At 37.2% G+C, this 20,820-nt stretch overlaps 1 protein-coding gene across 2 annotated transcripts in view; it reads right to left on the minus strand.

Moving 5' to 3' along the window:
• Positions 1-20,820, minus strand: part of PRR16 (proline rich 16) — a 335,751-nt gene that overhangs the window by 117,207 nt on the left and 197,724 nt on the right. Inside the window, exon 2 of one of the 2 annotated variants that reach the window (XR_002122586.1) lies at positions 8,803-9,703. Coding sequence is in view for 1 of the 2 variants with exons in the window: in XM_019630844.1 (XP_019486389.1) it covers positions 8,948-9,703 (756 nt within the window). In the remaining variant the exon portion in view is untranslated. Of the gene's footprint in view, positions 1-8,358; positions 9,704-20,820 lie in introns of those variants that run through there. The other variant, XM_019630844.1, reaches the window with a different exon arrangement.

A 20,820-nucleotide genomic window follows, 5' to 3' on the forward strand; every position in this document is an offset into this window, starting at 1 on the left:
TTTGTCCTAAAGAGTATAAAATAGAAAAAAAAAAATATATATATATATATATATATATATATATATATATATATATATATATATTTCCAGATAATTTTGGGTGTTACTGGAAATATTTCTTTACTAATACTTAAGTCATTAGTCACTGTGATCAAAGAACTTAGTTCCTAGTCCTTCTGAAAGGTACCTCACTGAAATATGTATTCAAATATATCACCGACTTTGGTTAAACCAAAACAACAGTTAATGCTTTGTCAGATTTTATAATCACTAATAAATTGTTTTTAATCACAAATATAGACACTTTCTGTTATAAACAAAAACTTGAAGATTTAATCTCTTATTTGAACGAACATTTTTAGAAGATTTATAAATGCCTACTGGTATTAGGCTTTAATTAGTTTGACAAATTATATTCTACATGGATTTACTCATGTGCTATTAAATATTATAATAAATAAGTAAAACTAAGCTACACTTGTCAAAACAGTTTAATAAAGTGTGCTTGCTGTTATAGTCACCTCTGATTTCTATCATGTTCATTTTCTGACTTGCTAATTCACAAAAAAATTTAATAAATTAAAGAAGAGATTTCCACATATCAACTGGCAAGATTCTAAGAAAATCATTAGGCTTACTTAATAATAGTAATTGAAAAAAACACCTAACTAATTACACTATAAATGAGATAAATAAAATATCATTTACATTAACCTAGGCAAATACAAATCAACCCACCAGATGAACAAGGAATATGGGTAATTTGGCAAGAAGTATCACCATTATTTGCATTTGTTTGAGGCTTTACAGTTCATAAAGTACTTACACATTGATTAAATCATTAATGCCTTATAACAATATGTAGGAAGGTGGTAACCTCTAGAGGAGAAACACAGAGTGAAATGTTAGGGAATTGGGTGGCAGTGGAGCATGGTTAAGTGTATTAGCGTTACTACAGTAGAAATAAAATGAGTGAAACCAGGCAATTTGGGTACAAGTATGGGGCCAAGGCTTTGTTAAGGACTAGACAAAATAAAGCAAGGAAAATGCACATATCTATTTTTGTGACCACAGAGAGACATGAACTGAAAAGGAGTTGGAGTTTGAGCAACTAAATGAAGCAGAAGTTATGACTAAGCTGACCTGTGTGTGTAACACTCTGTGTCAGCGGAAGAGCTTTCATTCTAAACAAATAACATAATGGAATTTAAAACAAGGCATAGAGTAAATAGTAATTAGCTATGCTGCCACGCATAGTCTATTTAGCTCCAACCTAGAGGATGCTATAAGGAAGAGTTTGGGAGGTGTTTCTGACATATGCAGAGAATGAAGTAGAATAATTTGGTGATTCTACCTATTCCATAGCTCTGAAGGCTGCAGACTTGTTGAATCCTGAAGTTGTCTATCCATGTTGCCTCATCCATCCTGTCAGTCTAGTTGCCTAGGAAAGAGCTGAAGCTTATAGTCCTGATGCCTTAGAAGAAATTTGGGGGTTGTGCCATTGCAGCATCCTTCTGTTGATATTACTCTCCTTGCCCCATACATGTAAAGGAGGATTCAGTGAACCCAGAATATACAAGGGGAAGAGAAAAATGACTCAAGGACCCTATTAGGGAGGAAAGAGTGGCACCATTATCTTCATTTTAAAGCAAGTCTGAGACCTGGCTATACAATTTGACCAGGGACACTTAGGAGTTGGGAAAATTGAGATGCAAATCCAGGTCTTCTAGTTTCTATATGCTTTTATCCTAATAGACTGCCTTCTATACTAATATTATAAATACACATCATAATTTACATCATCAATGACCTAAATTTCTCTAACCGAGTTTCATATTTCTTTGACTATTCTGAATAGATAAGTATGTGTCTTCAAATTAGGTTTATCTATCCTTTTGGGGATAATTATTTATAAAGTAACCTAATTTTCTGAAAAAAAAAACACTTTTATTTAGAAATTTGATGAATGAAAATTTAGCATGCAATTCTAAAATGTTGAACTACAAAATGTAGGCTGGTGAGTATCCTCGGACAGACTATAAAGGCTGTCATAAAACTCAACCCCCTTCTCAGTGAGTGTGTCAGTTCTCCCTACCAAGAGTTCAGCAGAGCAGTTGTTAGATTCACATCTTTCTTCTCCATCTTTGTTTACAATAAGATGGCATCCTAAGTTATGGTGGGATTAAATGAACATCAGGTAATATGAAAAGAAAAACAGGAGGTCTATAGTATATTCATATTATACACACACCAAAAAATGTCCCCTTTAGAAACAGTGGTGGCATGACTGCTGGTCTGCCATATGTAGGTCTCCTTTCTTTCTGGGCATATGGGAACTATAGGCATGACCACGTGATGAGGTGTGGCCAATGAAGTGTATAGAGGCTGAGACCAAAACACAGGTAAGAATGTCCTGTTGCCCCTTTCTCTGTTGTGGTGGACCTGGAAGAGGGCGCTTGAGCAGATGGTGGTTCCACACAATAATGCAGCCTGTATTGCTGAGTGACTCATTCCCTGAAGACTCTCCTGACTCGGGGTGAACTTTGAGGGGGCAAGGGATAACTCAGATGCCTCTGAGATATTGGGGTTGTTTGCTACTGCAGCATGGGCTGGTCTTTCTTGACTTAAACAGAAATATACTCATTTTTCTCTTATTTTGTATCTCCCAATGACTTCTTCAGGTAAATTTCAATGAAATGACTTTCAGCTCTAAGATGACCCACACATGATTTAGGGGCCATGTTTTAGGCATTTCTGAAAGGCAGTGAAAAGCTTGGGCTGTGGAGGCTGCCTGCCTGCCTTACAATTCTGGCTTGACCACTTTCTGCTTCTAAGACCTTGGGCAGCAGGTCTCCAGAGCCATAGTTTCCTCATTTGTATAATGTAGATAATAATAGTGTCTAAGACATTGGGTTGTTATGAGGGAAAAGCAATGTTATGAGAAAAAACTAGTACCTACAAACATGTAGAAGATTGTTTGGCATAAAGAAAGCCCTTGATAAAGGTCAGATATCATGTCTGGTCAACATCAACCCTAACCCATTTGAGGGCACACACTGTTTTGTTTAGCTGGTCCAAAATTCCCTTTGATAACTAGAAGAATTGACAACATTATCAAAGTGTGGAAAATCATATCAACAGTCTAATAACAAAAGGATGAAAGTACTTTTATTAAAGACAGCTTTAATACACTGTTTTTTTAGTGGTTCCACAGGTTTTTGTTTTTGTTTTAGATCTAGGGGTCAATGTGAAATAGATGAAATTCACAAATGAAATATCATTAATGGAAGTGACACAATCAGAATCAAATGGCATAATACTATGAAATCAGAACTTTTTAGGAAAAGAAACCAAAATAATGGGCTTTGAACTTATAGAAAAAAACAAAACAAACAAACAAAAAAAAACACAGACAAAAAACCTGAAAGGTGAAGCCCCTGGTTATAATCCATGAGAAAATGAGGCTTGCATTATTCAGCAGTTCATTCATATTAGACGGTAGCTAAATTGTCTGAAATCACTTTCATATTCTGCAAAGATCAAACATATTAAGAATGTCAAAACAACATTAGGTAACCCCTTTCAAGCGTCAAAATAACTGCTAAGCATAAAGGAAAAATTTGCAAAGTTCAGGGCTATGAAGAACACAATTAAGTGGTGATGGAGTGGGGAAAATATTATGGGGAGTCATGCTGGTATTAAAACGCCAACCCAGTCACTTACTGAAGGGTTGATTTTGGTAAAATACTGAAACTGAGATCTGGATTTCTTCACTTGTAAATCAGGATAATAATAACTATTTTATACATTCATATGAGACTGAGGGAAACTCTACATATGTATAAAAGCCCTAAGAAAGAAGCTTATGTAAAGTTTCATAAAGCAGTTAATACTATTAGCTTATCTATTTTGGATCAGTCTAGGAGTCACAAATTATAAGTAATGTTTCCTCCTTATTTTCCCTTAGCCTCCACACAATTCTATAACCTCTGTTGATTGAACTACATTTTATTTTATTTATTTATTTATTTAAATATTTTTATTGGGGAATTGGGGGGATGGGAACAGTGCTGGGGAATTGGGGGAAGGGGAACAGACAAGTTGCTGTCGTTTTGTTCTTCAATCTAGTTGTGGAGGACGTTGCTTCACTGGCCCAAGTTGGCACCATCATTGCACTCTTCCTGGGCGAGGGAGATCAGTCGCCGGCTTCTGGACGGCCGCTCACTGTGGCTGCTGGCCACTCACGCTGGCTGCTGGCTACACACGGTAGCCCATGGCAACCCACTGCCACAGGGGCTGCAGACTACGCCGTTGCCGGCAACTCACGGCAGCCCAGCTCCAGGTTGAGCTGTTGTTCAGCATCTTAGCTGTAGAGGGCAGTGTCACTGGTCCTCATATGTGGGATCCGAACCGGGGCCCTCTGGCATCCCAAGCGAGTTCTTAACCATCGCGCCACTCGGCTGGCCCTGAACTACATTTTAAAGGAGGTTTATTTACAAAGCTTCTCTATGTCCCACTTTAGTGTTCCAAAAAGACCAAAATGATTAATCCAAGTGCTTCCAATGAAATGACACCTTCCATAATTGTTGCTCCACTAAGGTATGGCTAACTATGGTTTTATGTTCAACACTGCTGTATACTCTAATGGTAACATCACATCTGTCATTATTTCAGAATCAGGCAACTTGAATGATTCTAAAACTCTAAAATGTTTAGTCTACAAATTTAAATACAGCATCAAATTGAGCCAGAAAATATCGTGTGATTTTTTTTCTGATAGTGTCTATTAATCATCAGAGAATGTACACATTACCGAATTATGTGATATGGGTTTTTATCGCTCATAAATCATTTCTTCACTTGGAAATCATCAGTATGCTCTAAAGTACATTACAATGCACTCTTTTGCTACAATTGTGAGTGCACATTATAGTGAAATGTGTTACTAACAGACAATTGGGAGAAACAAGCTGAATCAGGACAATTACAAGACTTGACATGGCATTATTGCATATACTCCATGGGAAAAAAAAAATCCAGTCAAAGCAGTGATTCATGACTTGATTACAACATTCCCAGTGCAATTACATGTGGAACTACTTAGGGTTTTCTTCACAGAGCCTCCAAAAAGAGCTATAATTAGAAACTGTGCATAAAAGGTCTTGCATAGTTTCAGAGACTTGTGTATAGCTGCTGCTCTTGGTTATGTTAAAAGCAACTCAACTACTGATCAGTTCAAAAAAGCCATATAATATAGTGCCCTATTCCTTTATTCATTCAATAATTAGATGCAGTCATAATTCAAACACTGTTGTTTTGTTTGTTTGTTTGTTTTAGATTAATGAAAGCACTTCAGCTAATAGCAGACTCATTTTTTTCCTTAGAATATTATTGTACTAATGAGGGGAGGTATGAATATAATAATATCAAATTGGAAGAGTGGGGGATTTCTCTTCTATGCCCTGTAATTTTCAGCATATATTTTATATTTAGTTTAAGCATAACCTAAAATGTGTCCATTTTATTCCTTTTTATAATTGCTATATCTACTGGGAAGTGGAAGAGAACCTGGCTCAATTTTTCTTTTCTTTTCGCCTTTCACTAGTACAGATACAATAACCTCCCATCACAAAAATGGAGCAATCTTTGTTTAAATTAACATGAAGACAAAACCCTTCTTATTCCAATTTAATATATAGATACATTTTTAAAAAACATATGTTCTACCTTTCATTAAAAATGGGTATTGTCATAAGCAATATTATTATTTTTTTACGTTTTGTAGAAACATCACTTTCAAAGGAATGTGGAGGTTAGCTCTGTGTACACTATATGTGAATAAAAGTGCTCAAATGCATATTGTGGAAAAACAAAGCCCACCTTCATGATTTGAGGACAGCATTTCTACTTTGACATCTTCAGGAAGAGGAAATATGGACCATGATTTGATAATTTAATGGATGATGTGCAGAGCTTGCACTTCAGAATTTAAATTTTGCAAGTAATGTTGGCTGGTTACAAAAACTACACTGCCACTTATACAACTTTAATTACAAGATTCCCAACAAATATTACGATGCTCTATGTTAATTGCTTTCCATGTTATACAAATGTACATATATTTTAAAGAGATACCTAAGTTCTAGTAAATGTTGCTAAATTATCAGTTGGGAAAAAAACAACAAACCTTATTGGCTCAATATATTCCATACATTAATAAAAAAAGGTAACTTTAGGGTAAATAAACTCAAAAGAAAATTCCAACACTGCTGTAATATAACACTTAATGTTGCTTATATAATAAACTGTAATAAGAGCAGGTCAATAACTATGACTTTTTTAGGTTGGGATTTAACTCAGGTTTGTAGACCAATAGTTACTTATAAATGTGTTAAATGAAAACAGGTATTGTAATTTGAGCATATCTCACTAACCAAACTTAAAAAGTTGATGGATGTTGAGATTATCATGCTAAGCGAAATAAGTCACACAGAAAAAGTGGAGAACCATATGACTTCACTCATGTGTGGGATATAAAACTGAAAACAACAAACAAAACAAACAAACAAAACCTCATAGACACATACATCAGTTTAGAGGTTACCAGAGGGTGGGGAGTTGGGGCAGAAGAGGGAAAAAGGGGGTCAAATATATGGTTATGGAAGAACTGACTCTGGGTAGTGAACACACAATGCAATATATAGATGATGTATTATAGAAATGTAGACTTGAAACCTATATAATTTTATGAACAGATGTCACCCCAATAAATTAAAAAAAAATATGGTCTTTCATAGGGTAGTTTTGTCTTAACTTTAAGGCAGAGAGATTGAGACTTAGAGGTTGGGTCTAGGCACATGGCTCAATGCCCTTATTCAACTACCTTGAATTAATTCAACTTACTTAACTTGCTGTTTTGCAAATAAGTTATCTATTCTGTGGATGGTTTGTGGTTGCTATGAAGCTTTACTTTGAGATCCAGATTGGTTTCCAGATATCGACAGGGAGTCAATGTCTGAAACTATAAGGTAATTATTATAGTTTCAGTGACTGGCTACGGAACTGGCTGTGGAAGTAAGATGGTCTGAAGGAATAAAACCGCATGTCTTCTAAGATTGCTTATAATATGAAAAGGTCTAACACTGAATGAACATTCGAAAAGAAATAATTACTTAAATCTAGAAAGATGATGAAACCCTGGGTTTATTTATATTGTTACATGAAAAAGTTAAGAATATATTATTTTGGTATTCAATACATCAATTATTCATCTGACTCATTTTTATTAAACATACTGATCATACAATTAATCAATTTTGATTATGGCCTTTCTTGATTATTGCTCTTATGTTTTGTAACTTTCTGAGAAAGTGGATTAATTCTGCTTTCATTATCTTCATGTCCAACACACACATAACAAAAATCATGCTGAGTAAATTTGTAACATGACATTCTGCATTTTTTTCTCATTTGATTTTTCCTGTAAGTAAAGCCTGTCATCTTTCTGTCATTCTGCCTAAAATATACTATCGTCTTTAATAAGAAGTTATTTAAAAATAGTATTCCCAATTACCATGATGTAGCTTGAAAAGGCAACAAAGAAATATGGTTTAAGACTACTTTCTTGTAGCAACAAAAATTAAAGTTTAAAGATCAAAAGCCAAATACTCAAAAAGATTACAGTACTTTTAATTAAGATGCACAATAAACCAATTTCCACCAAAGATGACTTCTTCTACTCTTGCCACTTCATGGACATATTTTGTTCAGGCACATACCTTGCATCATGATTTTAGGGGAGAGCAATTAATTTCTAGTTCCAGGGAAAGCATCCAGTCAGTCTAAATCATGGTATTTGGGAAGTGAGCAAATCAGACTAAAGAGAAGAACCTTTACTGGATGTTAGGAGGGAAGGATTGCTTTCCTTCCTTTTATAGAATAACAAAGGCCCCTGCCATCTTTTAACTCAGAAGAATCAACTTAAGGTTAAAAACATCCTGTTCCAGAAGGATCTTTATTTTCCCCTATGCTTCTCCTATAAATGGGGTTCCCTCAGGGAGATAGAAAGCTTGCTAATGCAGGAGGCAAGCTTCAATGTACTGGAGGAATGCTGAGGGTGGGACGGTGTAGAAGGGTTGGCAGAGTAGGACACATTCCATAAATGGTCTTTGAGGTACCAAAATATGTATCATGAAAATATGTTCTATTTATATGACCTGATTATGACACTTAATTTAGAAAATTCTGACATACACTCACTGTGATCGCCAAACTCTGTCAGTGTTACTACCTACGTTGATGAATAGTACCATGGGATCAAATATACCACTGCTTCATTTTAATTCTGAGCAACATTTTGTTTTGTTATTATGTACTATTGTTTTTTGATATATATTTCTACTGACTAAAATCTTTCATTACCGATAGGGTTGAACATATAATCATGATTGTATGGTATAGAAAATAAACTTAGCATTTAGTAATGCAAAATTAGTGGCAAACATCTTTAGAAAAAAAATTAATAAAATTGTCCTTCAGGATTAAAATTTCTTACTAAAAAGCATTAGGTCCACGTTAACAGTGTGATATGTTATTAATGCATAGATAAGTTAGGCATGAATAAAACTAATCCAATCCCATCTCTTCTTGTAAAACGAAGTATGAGAAAGCTACAGGTCGCTGTTTGTCATAGGTCAATTGAAAAAACAATATACTTAGCTTTTTTATTATTCAGTGTGTTTTGATAATGCAGCTTTTTAAATAATGTATACCCAGGATATAAACGATGCACGGCATACTTACCAGGTGAATTTTATGCCACTTTGCTGAATGCAGGATTAATATATTTGGGCTTTTTATTGCTTGAGTAGAAAGTGCTCATTACGTATTATTTTATGTTTATAATATAAAAATCAAAATAAAACAAAGTGTTTTTAAATGGCATACATCACACTGTTGTAGTGGTCGATTTCCTCAAAATCGTCTTCTGTGGTTTTGGTGCAGTGGGAGGAGGCACAGTTGCAGGTCTGAGAGGGGGGAAGCTGTTACTGTGGCTTATTCCCAGTCCCCCATTTTCGAGCGGAAATGGAGGGAGGTGGGGTGGAGGAGGGAGGGGAGGGCCTTGGTGAGGAAGCTTTCCTGGTGGGTGGACAGGTTCGCTGTGTAAATGGACCTCCCGGTTTTTTATGTGATACCGGGGGTCACAGTCAGGACAATAGCCATGGTACTGCACTTTTTCATTAAACCGCACGCGCTCCCGAGGCCCTGCCTGGGAACACCTGTCTTTTTCAGGTCTATGCATCAGAGGCTGCACTGGAGCCTTGTCCAAATTACTACCGGGTATGCAGCAGATGTCTCCATTGGGGATTTTGTTTGGTGCCCCCGGTACGCCTCCGTTTCGTAAAAGGGTGCCATTGGTCTTAACAGGATTGGCAGCTGGCACCACCTTTTTGGGGTCTTCACACTTCACAGGTGTCAACCGTGGAGGAGGTGGTGGAGGGTTTGGCTTCCTCAGAACCGTGAGGATGGCAGAAGGGTGTGCCGGCGGCTTAATCAGAGGTGCGTTGGCCTGCACTTTGATCTTCTCTATGCTGGAGGCTGTCGTGCCGCTGGAGCTACTGTTCAGGGTGTCTGTTTTGGAGCTGTCGGTCATCTCATCCTCCAGCTGTAGGTCAGAGGTCAGGGTATCAATCTGGTCAACCACCTGGTGGAAAGGACAAAGTAACTGTATGAAAAATGACCCCAAGCAAAGCACACTCGAAACAGTGGCTTCCTGTCTAGCTGTAATCTGCTCCCCCAGCCTTAACTAATGCTGAACTGGGTATTCCATTGCTGCTTAATGTTTTCATTCATTAAATTTACAGAACAGCTACCATAAGAGTGCCAAGAGTGCTGTTTGATAACATAATGATTTTACATACCTAGAATATAATATACTATTCTATTCCTAACTTGACTACACCCACCTAAGATAAAATCCTGATGCAGAAATGTAACTGATGTTTAAAAACAAAAGGAGGGGACTTTGCTTAGCATGCAGAAAGCTACAGAAGAACATTAAACTCATGCTGAAAAAATGAGGAAATGCCAGATAATCTGCACAATCATTACTTTTCTTGAGACCATCAGAGAAATAAGATCACAAGATAACCAGGTGAGCTGAACTGCAAAGAGTTTCAATCTCTTTGAGGACACACAGGACACATCGACTGTTTCACCTTTGGCAAATCGCATGAAAAAGAGGAAGCCTCCACCGAAGTGAAATTGGTAATTGCAATATGGCCTCAGGGATAGAAAAAGACAGTCCGAGGAATACAATCAATAATGTTGTAAGCATTTCTTAGGGGGCCAGATGGACCAATGCCCTTTTGGGGAGTCCACTTCATAGTTGATGTAGAGGCCTGAGCACCGCATTGTATTTCTGAAACTGATGTTGAATAATACTGTATGTCAACTATAATTATATATACATATAACCTCGGGACATGGAGTAGAGTGCGGGAACGGATTCAATGGAATTGTAATAGATAAGCATGATATCGGGGGTGGGAGGGCAGTGGATGGGGGGAGGGGGGTTGTTACTTTGTGAGGGTGAAAAGGGTAACTATTGCATTGTTCTGTACACCTGAAACTAACAATAAAAAAAATACAATAAAATAAAAAATAAAAAAAAGAAAGAAGAAAACAGCTAAAACTTTAATGAATCATTAAAGGCGGAGTGGGAGCTATCAAAACAACTCAGAATCCCAGGGAGACCAGACACAGTGTCCTCTGTTCTCATTCACTGCCTCTTTCTCACATGCTGATCAGCAGGAGACTGAGGGCAGGGAAGAGACCAGCAAAAGTCTCTCTTGGGCACACTGGCACAGAACCCCATACACTTCCCAGTCCCTTCCGTCTTACCAAGCAGAAGCCTTAAGAACTAGGAGAATGGAAAAACACCCTCTACCCTCTAAGACACAGGCAATGATCTCCTGTCTCTGAGAGACGGGTAGAGGCAAAGCTGACTGACCTTGGGGAAGGGGGCAGAAAATTCTCTTGGGCCCTGGAACACTGCAGATGTCTACTACCGCTTGGGGAGGGACCCAAGTCACAACCACCACTCAAGACCTGCCACAGACACAAGGAAGAGGCAGAGAATTGAATGAGGCTGGCAGAGCCATCAGACCTTGATGTAGGTCCTACCCCAAGGGAAGGGCAGTAGTTCTGAAGACAGGAAAGTGGAGGGGAAGCATGTTAGGCAATGCAGTTTTAACGAAAGATTGGCCACGCCATTGGACAATCATGCCGTTAAAGCTGCCTATCAAAGGAATCTGGCATCTCCCATCACAAGCTTGCCTTAGTGCCTCCGTCCTGTTAGTCACTGTCTGGGGACAGCTGTGGGAAGAATGGCCTCAGCTCAATTGCTGGATTTCAGAGCACAGCAGTTGGACCCTCAGTCACGCACACTCCTCCCAGTCAGAAATTTCAGAGGCCACTTTCATGGCTGCCATACAAGCACTACTATGCATATATGAGGATGGAAAAGCTACGATTACATTAAAAATAATTTATTTTTGTAAGAGGTAGTCCCTTCATTCCATGTACTTCCTTTTGTACATTTTTCCATCCTCTCCGGGCTAAGGTTGTTCAACTGTGAAGTTGGGTCTTTGACACGTGGTGGCCAGACTGGAATGAAAACATCATAACCAATTAGAAATTACGGAGGATGTAGAGATTTTACTCCTTCCTCATGAGGGTCTTAAGTGGCTGATTTGTGCTAATGCCACCAGAGCTCAACCTTCTATTTTAACTCTTCAACATCTTAAATCCATTTTCTATTTTCATTTCTTTGATATTAGTAGGAGCCACCATTATTTACCAGATGGGCCAACCTGAGTTGCCTTGCTTCGCCTTTCATTTCTGTAGTCTCAGTGGTCTTTTTTAAAATATAAAGGTGCTCTTGTCAACTCCCTGCTTAGAACCTTTCAATGCCTGTTCATTCCTCCTGTGATAAAAATAAATTCTTACCAAGGTCCTGTATAGTCTCACTCAGTGTTGTGCTGGTAAGTCTCTAACAACTGGTTCTTAGAGGTGTAAGATATGCTGGTTGGAAAAGTTTGTCCATTTCCACAGTGTAAATTTCCATCATATTTAATTTGGAGTTAGTAAACACAACACCACTGAAGGTGAGGTTGGGAAGAAATGTGCAATAGTAGATCATTATAAACTGTTTCCACTATACCAACAGAATAGACATGAATAAACTCAAGAGCACAAGGAATAGTAAAATAATTATGAATGATTATGCATAATTAGAACCATTATTTTTAATGTAATTTATTTAACAAGCTTATATACATATTTTTGTTTTTAATAATGGTTATTTAACAGTAGGCTCACAAAAGTTCCAAAATTATATCAACTGGCCCCTTTTAGCTCATATAAGCCAGCCCATCACTGTCTTTCACTCCTATAACTCTATGCTCAACTCACATAAGTTTCCCTTTCCATTCTGTTCTCAAACCTCTCTGGTTTCCTTTTAGATCCTCATCATTGTGAGTGTACTTCCTGCCACAGGACATTTCCACATTACTAATTTTTCTTCTTGAAATGCTCTGACCTGTCTTTGTGTTAACTCCTATTCATCTTTAAAAGCTTACTTAGCTCAGTGGTCACTTATAAAGGAAACCTTCCCCACCCTACCACAATTCCTTTTATAAATCAAGTTAATTTGTTAAATATTCACAAGAAACCATATTTCTTGCATTCAAAGCATTCACATGTTTTTTTTTTATTGTATGTTTAGCAGTAGTGTGAGCATTGGAATAATGTTTCCTCTCTAGACTCAAATCTCAGTAAGGTCAAGGACCATTTCTATTTTTACTAGTTTACCCCAAAGGCCTAATGTAGTGAATGGCACTCAATAGGGGCTCAACACATATTTGTTAAGTAAATGCACTGAGGGTTATTTCTCTAACTCAAGTGTGAACACAAGCATTTCCTTTCCTATTTGATTTTTGAAGGTGGTGTTACTTTAAAAAGCCATACTTGCTCAGTTATTCTAGAATAAAATGGGGAAAACACATTTAACCATAAATGATGCACAGTTAGCGGCACACTCTTCAGCTCTAGGCTGGATATCATACAAACTAAAGTGGGAGAACACTTAAAGAATATGAGAGACAGAGGGACAGTCCTGGCTTACATGTGCTGTGCACTATTTCATCTAGAAGGTTATCTACCCCAAGTCTTTTATTGTATTAAGTATCTGAAGTAAAGAAGAGAAAGCTGGACGGGCCGGCCGAGTGGCTCAGTGGGTTAAGAGCTCGCTCAAGAGTGCGAGCTCTGAGCAACAGCAGTTTGAGTCCCGGTTGAGCTGAGCTGCCACTGAGCTGCCAACAGGTGGCAGGAGGGCTCAGCTTAAAATAAAAGCAGAGAAAGCTGGTCTGTGGTGAGGGAACTGGAGCTGAAGTGCCGAGATGAGGAAGTACTGCCTGGGTCCCTGAGGCCTTGACCGTTCCTGGCTGGTTTTAGTCTCTACATTGTTACTTCCTCAGTGTCTATAAAATGCCAACAGAATAAAAAAACATAAACAAAAATGAAGAGATCCCCTCATGAAGCAGGGAAGTTAGTCAATGAGCCTGACATTAATTAGATACTTAAACGAATAACTAACTGGACAAGGGCAACTGGCTCAAGTGCTCTGATCGAAAAATACAAGATGGGGCCGGCTGAGTGGCGCGACGGTTAAGAACTGGCTTGGGGTGCCAGAGGGCCCCGGTTCGGATCCCACATATGAGGGCCAGTGACACTGCCCTCCACAGGTAAGATGCTGAACAACAGCTCAACCTGGAGCTGGGCTGCCTAGAGGTCGCCGGCGACGGCGTGGGCTGCAGTCCCTGTGGCAGTGGGTTGCCATGGGCTACCGTGTGTAGCCAGCAGCCAGCGTGAGCGGCCAGCAGCCGCAGTGAGCGGCCGTCCAGAAGCCGGCGACTGATCTGCCTCACCCGGGAAGAGCACAATGATGGTGCCAACTTGGGCCAGTGAAGCAACATCCTCCACAACTAGACTGAAGAACAAAAGGACAGCAACTTCTCTGTTCCCCTTCCCCCGATTCCCCAACGCTGTTCCCCTCCCACAATTCCCCAATAAAAATAATCTTTAAAAAAAAAAAAAAGAAAAAGAAAAATACAAGATGTTGTAAGAGAGGAACAAAAAGACCCCATCAGAAGAGTTGGTGAAGCATTCCTGAGGGATGAGTTGCCGTTAACTGGGAGAGGAGCAGTAATTTTAACAGTCCACTCAGGAAAAAGCCTGTTAAAGGTTCTTTGAAAGAAGACTCCTTTGGCTGAAGGGCACGGTGAGAGAGGAAGCTGGCAAGTTAAGTAGCAGCTCAGTTGTGAGAGTTCTTGTTATGTTGTGGGAAGTACCACACATTTTTAAAAAGAGTTCCAGAAGTGAGAGACGCAATATTCAAAGAAACTATGAATTGGTAGTTTTCAAAACTGAAGCATCACGAGTTAAAGAAATAACAGAGTTTCAAATAGGAAAATATAAACACACCCACACCAATCATACCATAGTGAAAATATAAAACACTGAAGGTAATGATAAAAGTTTTACAACAATAAGAAAAAGAGCACCAAATATTTATACAGTAACAAAAATTAGGCTGACAGAAGATTTTCACACAGGCAATAGAAGCCTGAAGAAAATTTAGAAATGTGTTTTATACTGAAAAAAAGTAATTGGAATTGTAATATAGTTTAACTCCTCGGTAAAAGTGAGAGTGAAATAGACATTGCCAGACAATAAAGACTAAGAGAATACATTTCTTATAGTTCGGCAATGAAAGCATTGATAAATGACAATTCAGAAACATATAAAAAATCAGAAGAAAGGACTAGAATACAAGAACCATAGGTGGGTGAACAAAAAAATTGTTAAATAAGTAAATCAAAATATGCACTGATTAGAAAACAAAAATATGCTAAGGACTAATTTGAAAGAGAGGTAGAAAAATGTAAAACTAAAATACTAGGAAAAATAACATGTCTGGTTGGAGGACAATCACAGTTAAAGCATTTTTGTTGTGTGTGTAAGGAATCAGTATCTACCTGCTACTGATTCAATTTGGGCTTTATTAAGTCAAGAATGCATATGAAAAATTTTAGGGCAACTACATGAATAATAGACAAACCTATAATTTCCAAAAAATTATAAGGATTAAAAAGTGAGCAAGAAAATTTGGCAAATCTAAAAATGGCAGATAATAAGAAAACTAAAAAAAAATCAAAGTAAATAGAAACAACTGTGTAAGACAGTAGAACAAAAATGACTTCAAACATATTAGTAATCAGAACAAATAGATTAAAACAATTTATTCAAAAAGAGACACAGAAATATTGAATTTAAAATGATAGTAGCAAGATATAGTAGACAGTAACCAAATGAAAATGTAGCCATATTAATACTAATCCAAAAAATACTGAATCTACATATTTCTTAATCAAAATGGCATTGCATCAATACTGACTTGAGAAAAAAAAAGAATGAAACAAAATCGAGAGTTCATGTATACACATGAAAATAATGGAAAAAATGTTGGAAAGATGTAATTCACATAAGGTGAACATCAAATTGCCTAAAACCATGAGAATATACTCAATCTCACTAGTAAACAAGGTAGTACAAAACTGAAGAAAAATGAGATAGCATTTATACTCAATAATTTAGTAAAAAAATCAGTTTGATAATTCCAATTGTTGGTGATGATGTGGATAAATAGGAACTTTGAACATTGCCAGTATGAATGTAAATTCAGTCAGTTGGGACACTTTATAACAATGGCCTACTCGTATAAATTCAATAAGGTACATACACTATGGTGCATGTCTTTTAGGAACAGAGCTTAGACTACTCTAGAGAAACTCTATGAGATATTCAAGGGTTGAAAAAGCATAAGGATGTTCCTTGCAGGTATTTGTTTTATCATAGCAAAAAATTGGAAACAACCTAAATATCTATTAGTGAATGATTAAGTATAAAGTAGTTCAAATGGAGTAACTAGAGCTATATACATCAGGAAGGATAAATCTCAAAAAACTAACGCTAAATTTAAAAAGTTTAAAAAATATATTCAGTATGTATGTTGTTTATATATAGAGGAACACATAGTTTAATTTATACAATGTGGAAAATAAATAACACACATCAAGGAGGAAAAGGAATGGATGTATGAAGGCTTCAGCTGTACAGCTGAAAAGTTTTATCTCGTTTAAAACTTGATATAAAGTAACTAAACTGTTAACATTTGTTAAGTTTGGGTTACATTTGTTACATTAAGTTATTTATTTTATGTCATTTGTATAATATTTTATAATTTGGAAGTGAAACAAATATTTAACACTAGTTAAAGTTAGAAAAAAAGAAAAGAATTCTTAGGTTTGCCATGTGCAGAACATATTGAAGGGTGTCACAGTTTATTTACTCAGCTAATTAGATGCTACTGCAGCCAAATGACAGATGAATAAATTAACCAGACAAGGAATACACTGTATTCTTATTATTACTCTTTTATGCTTTGCTTAATCTACTTCAAGGTATCATATTGCAACTAAAGGAATCATAACCCCTGGAGTGATGGAATTAAAGGGAATACAAAATAAAAGAAAGGAAAACGAGGTGGACAGATTCTTTGCAGATTTTTGGAGGTGAGAAGACAGCATGACACCAATCATATGTCTAAGAACACTCTCACAGAAATTTCAGGTGCAAAGGTGAAATGTGTATCTTGTACTTGAAAATTGGGTCATCTGTCCAAGTAATTGTGACTACTCAGGTGTGTGGAGGAATTTGCTAATGAGAGTGAAACTGAAAGAGAGAGGTTTAAACAAAAGATAAGGGCAGATGGGGCCGGCCGAGTGGCTCAGTTGGTTAAGAGCTCGCTCAAGAGTTTGAGCTCTGAGCAACAGCGGTTTGAGTCCAGCCCGAGCTGAGCAGCCGCTGAGCTGCCAACAGGTGGCAGGATGGCTCAGCTTAAAAAAAAAAAAAAAAGAAAAGATAAGGGCAGATGTTGTGTTTGGTGGTTGCAGGGGATTTTTCTTAGCCTCACATACAAGGAAGCTATGGTTAGATTGTGGAATAATTAAGAATAATGATAATTGTGACTTAGGAATCACATGAACTCAAAGTTTTCACATCTGGGAAAATATCCCTAAAGATTTTCAAAGAGATAAGCAGATTTGAAAGAAATTCAGTGGTTATACAAACTAACTTGTTTGTGGAATAGAAAATTCAGTTTATATTACTTTTTTTTTTCTTAAAAATTTTTATTGGGTAACAGTGTGTTTTTCTCAGGACCCATCAGCTCCAAGTCAAGTGATTGTCCTTCAATCTAGTTATGGAGGGCGCAGCTCAGCTTCAAGTCCAGTTGCCAGTTTTCAATCTAGTTGTGTGTGTGTGTGTGTGGGGGGGGGAGCACAGCCCACCATCCCATGTGAGAATCGAACCTGCAACCTTGTTGTTCAGAGCACGCATTCTAACCAACTGAGCCACCCGTCCACCCCAAGTTTATATTACTTTTATAAATATTGAACTACAATGAATGAAAATAAAGACACTGTAGGATTATCATTAGAGTGAAATTCATGCTAAACAGATTTACTTAAAAATAAATTAGGAGCTCCTTTTCCTAATTCCATTGGGTCATGTCTTTTTATTATTACAAGTGTCTTAATATATTAGAATGGTCTATTTTGCGCATTTTCCCTCAGACCATGTAAGCATGTATTTCCATCTTTGTCTCTCTGGCAGAGAGCATAGTGATTGCACATAATAATATTCTGAGTGAAGGCACTCGATAAATGTAGATACTGAGAGAAAGTCACTTCCGGCTCTTACTTCCTCCTCTCTCCAGCTTTCTTAGCTTGGGTTGGATTTTCAAGGACTTCAACCCCATTAATTCCATTTGGTCCAGAGGCATATTGGGATGGATTAGCTAATGAAAATGGAAGGCAGAAATAGAATTGGTGAGATGGTAAACTCTTCCCATGTCATCTGACTCTTAAATCCTAGCTCCACAGCTTGACATAGAGAACTTTTCAAAACAATTAAGACAATTTAAGTATATATTTATCTTCAAATATTTATCTATATAGCTCTAGATAACTTACTTATCTTGTTTAATTAAAAACCCCATAGTATATAGTTCAATTGCCTTAAAAAAAAGAGAAAAGAATAAGAAAACCGTCTTTCAACTTTAGTGAATCTTTCTCTAGTACCTTCTCAGTAACAATTCTCAATCACTGAATTTCAGTTATAAATTGATGAAAGGAAAGGAGGAATTTAACCCCAACTTAAATATGTACAAGGAAATTTATGAATTCATCTAAGATCTTTAATATTGATTTATGAAAACAAACACATTTTTAAATTTGTGGCAAGAGCAGCAAAGCACTGAAAAGAGACATAAATGGGAGCCGCAGGGTTTCCACCAAGATAAACACACAGGTAAAATCCAACGGTAACCATCAGACCATGCTCGGTGGCTGACCCACATGCAGGCTGACACAAGAAGTTTGTCCAACAGGCATATACAGGATAGCAACTGGTAGACTCAGTCAGAGCCTCCCTGGGAGAGAAGCAACAGAAAGTCGTGGAGTCACCAGTGGAGCTATTACAGCATGGAGACAAGAGGACAATGTCCCTCATATCCATAACTCACACACTTTATTTCCATTATCATTATATCAATTTATGTTTTTACATTTTTTATTCACCTTTATTTTTAATAATTGTTTTATTTTTTTCAAGTACAGTTGACATACAATATTATATTCATTGCAGGTGTACAACATAATGATTAGACATTTACATAACTCACAGTGTTCACCCCAACAAATCTGGTATCCATCTGACACCACACATATTTATTACAATATTGACTACATCCTTATGCTATACTTTACATCCCCATGACTATTTTGTTACTACCAATTTATACTTTTAAATACCTTCCCCCTTTTTACCCACCCTTTTAAAAACCTATATCTATCTATCTATCTATCTATCTATCTATCTATCTATCTATCTATCATCTATCTATCTATCTATCTATCTATCTATCTACCTATCCATCCATCTATATCAATGCCACTGATCTAGAGAAAAAAAACAAATAGTTCACAATACAGTATATAACTTTGTGTTTCTTTGCTACATCACAGTAGTTGTTATATACTGCATATGAATTAATACGTATGGATAATTCCTGTAATTATTTTGTGAATGGAAGAATAACACTGAATTATACTTATGTTAGAAACAATTTATTAAGTGGAAGCATTTAAATTATTCCACAACTTGGTCAACTATGCTTTGGCATTTATTTATTTTTTAAAAAATCTATAAAAACTTTAACATGTAGGAGTCACTCAGGCTTCTCCTGACTTCTAAAAAGGTTCAGTGACTGGTATGGTTGCTCAGGTGGTGAACACTAAATGCTTGAGTCTCAAAGGATGACTAGAGTTGCCTTGGGTTCCCAAAGCTGTCTTTGGATTTCTATAGCAACCATTATTATTATTATTATTATTAAGATTTTATTGGGGAATTGAGGGAGGGAACAGCATTGGGGAATTGGGGGAGGGGAACAGACAAGTTGCTGTCCTTTTTGTTCTTCAGTCTAGATGTGGAGGATGTCCCTTCACTGCCCCATGTTGGTATTATCATTGTGCTCTTCCTGGCTGAGCAATAGGTCACTGGCCAGTGGACGGGTGCTCACGGGGGCTCACAGCAGCTCATGCCAGCTGCCAGCCACTCACGGTAGCTTACAGCAGCCCACTGCAGACTACACTGGCGCTGGCAACTCACAACAGCCCAGCTCCAGGTTGAGCTGTTGTTCACCATCTTAGCTGTAGAGGGCACAGCGTCACTGGCCCTCATGTGGGATCCGAACCGCCGGCCCTGCTGCTCAGAGCTCGCGCTTCCAAGCCAACTCTTAACCAACAAGCCACTCTGCCAGCCCCAACCATTATTTTTTAAAACAATATTATTGTTCCTTACAGATCTGGCTAATCAGTTGCTGAGATAGTTCCATGCCAAACAACATATAATGCAGATCTCTTATCTAATGCTTATTTATTCTCCTTGCCCTGGGTGTATTTGATAGAGTATACAATGTAGATAATGGAAGTAATCCACGATAAATAATGCAGTATCTTGAAGTTGTCAGAGACCCAGACTGTCTAACTTTATGTTCTGCTCTCCTTAGGGTGTGGCCTTTATTTTAATATCCAAGTTCATAGCTGGAGACCCAACCTTCACATATGCATTTCAAGAAGGATGGAAAAGAGTGTTCTCTGAAGCTAAATTAGCTTTAAAATTAAACAAACAACAATCATCATTCATAGTCAAACCTGACCAATAGAAAAGCAAGATAAAGCTATAATGTAATTTGTTTTATTTTTCTGTGTGTTCAATTGGGTTTGACAAATATTTGTTGTGCAAATACTATTAATCTATTTTGTATGAGACACTGAGAATAAAAAAGGATTTCACTTTAATAAGACCTGGTCATGTACACTCAGTATCTTTCTCCCCAAATTATATTTAAATGAGAGTAAAAATATAAAAAATAGTAATAAAGTCAGAAAATTTTCTCAGAGTGAGGTATACATTGACCAGGAATGGTTATAAATACATGGATGAGTTAACAAACAGGTGGGAAAAGCACTGATGGAGTTCTAGAAGGATTTTATACTTGAAAGTGGAATATAGAGAGAGTGGGAGTGAGAAATAATGCAAAAATTAGAATGTGACATTGTAAAATGACTGTGTTTC

The sequence above is a fragment of the Hipposideros armiger genome, unplaced genomic scaffold (assembly GCF_001890085.2).
Source record: "Hipposideros armiger isolate ML-2016 unplaced genomic scaffold, ASM189008v1 scaffold_954, whole genome shotgun sequence".
NCBI classification, from domain to species: Eukaryota; Metazoa; Chordata; class Mammalia; order Chiroptera; family Hipposideridae; genus Hipposideros; species Hipposideros armiger.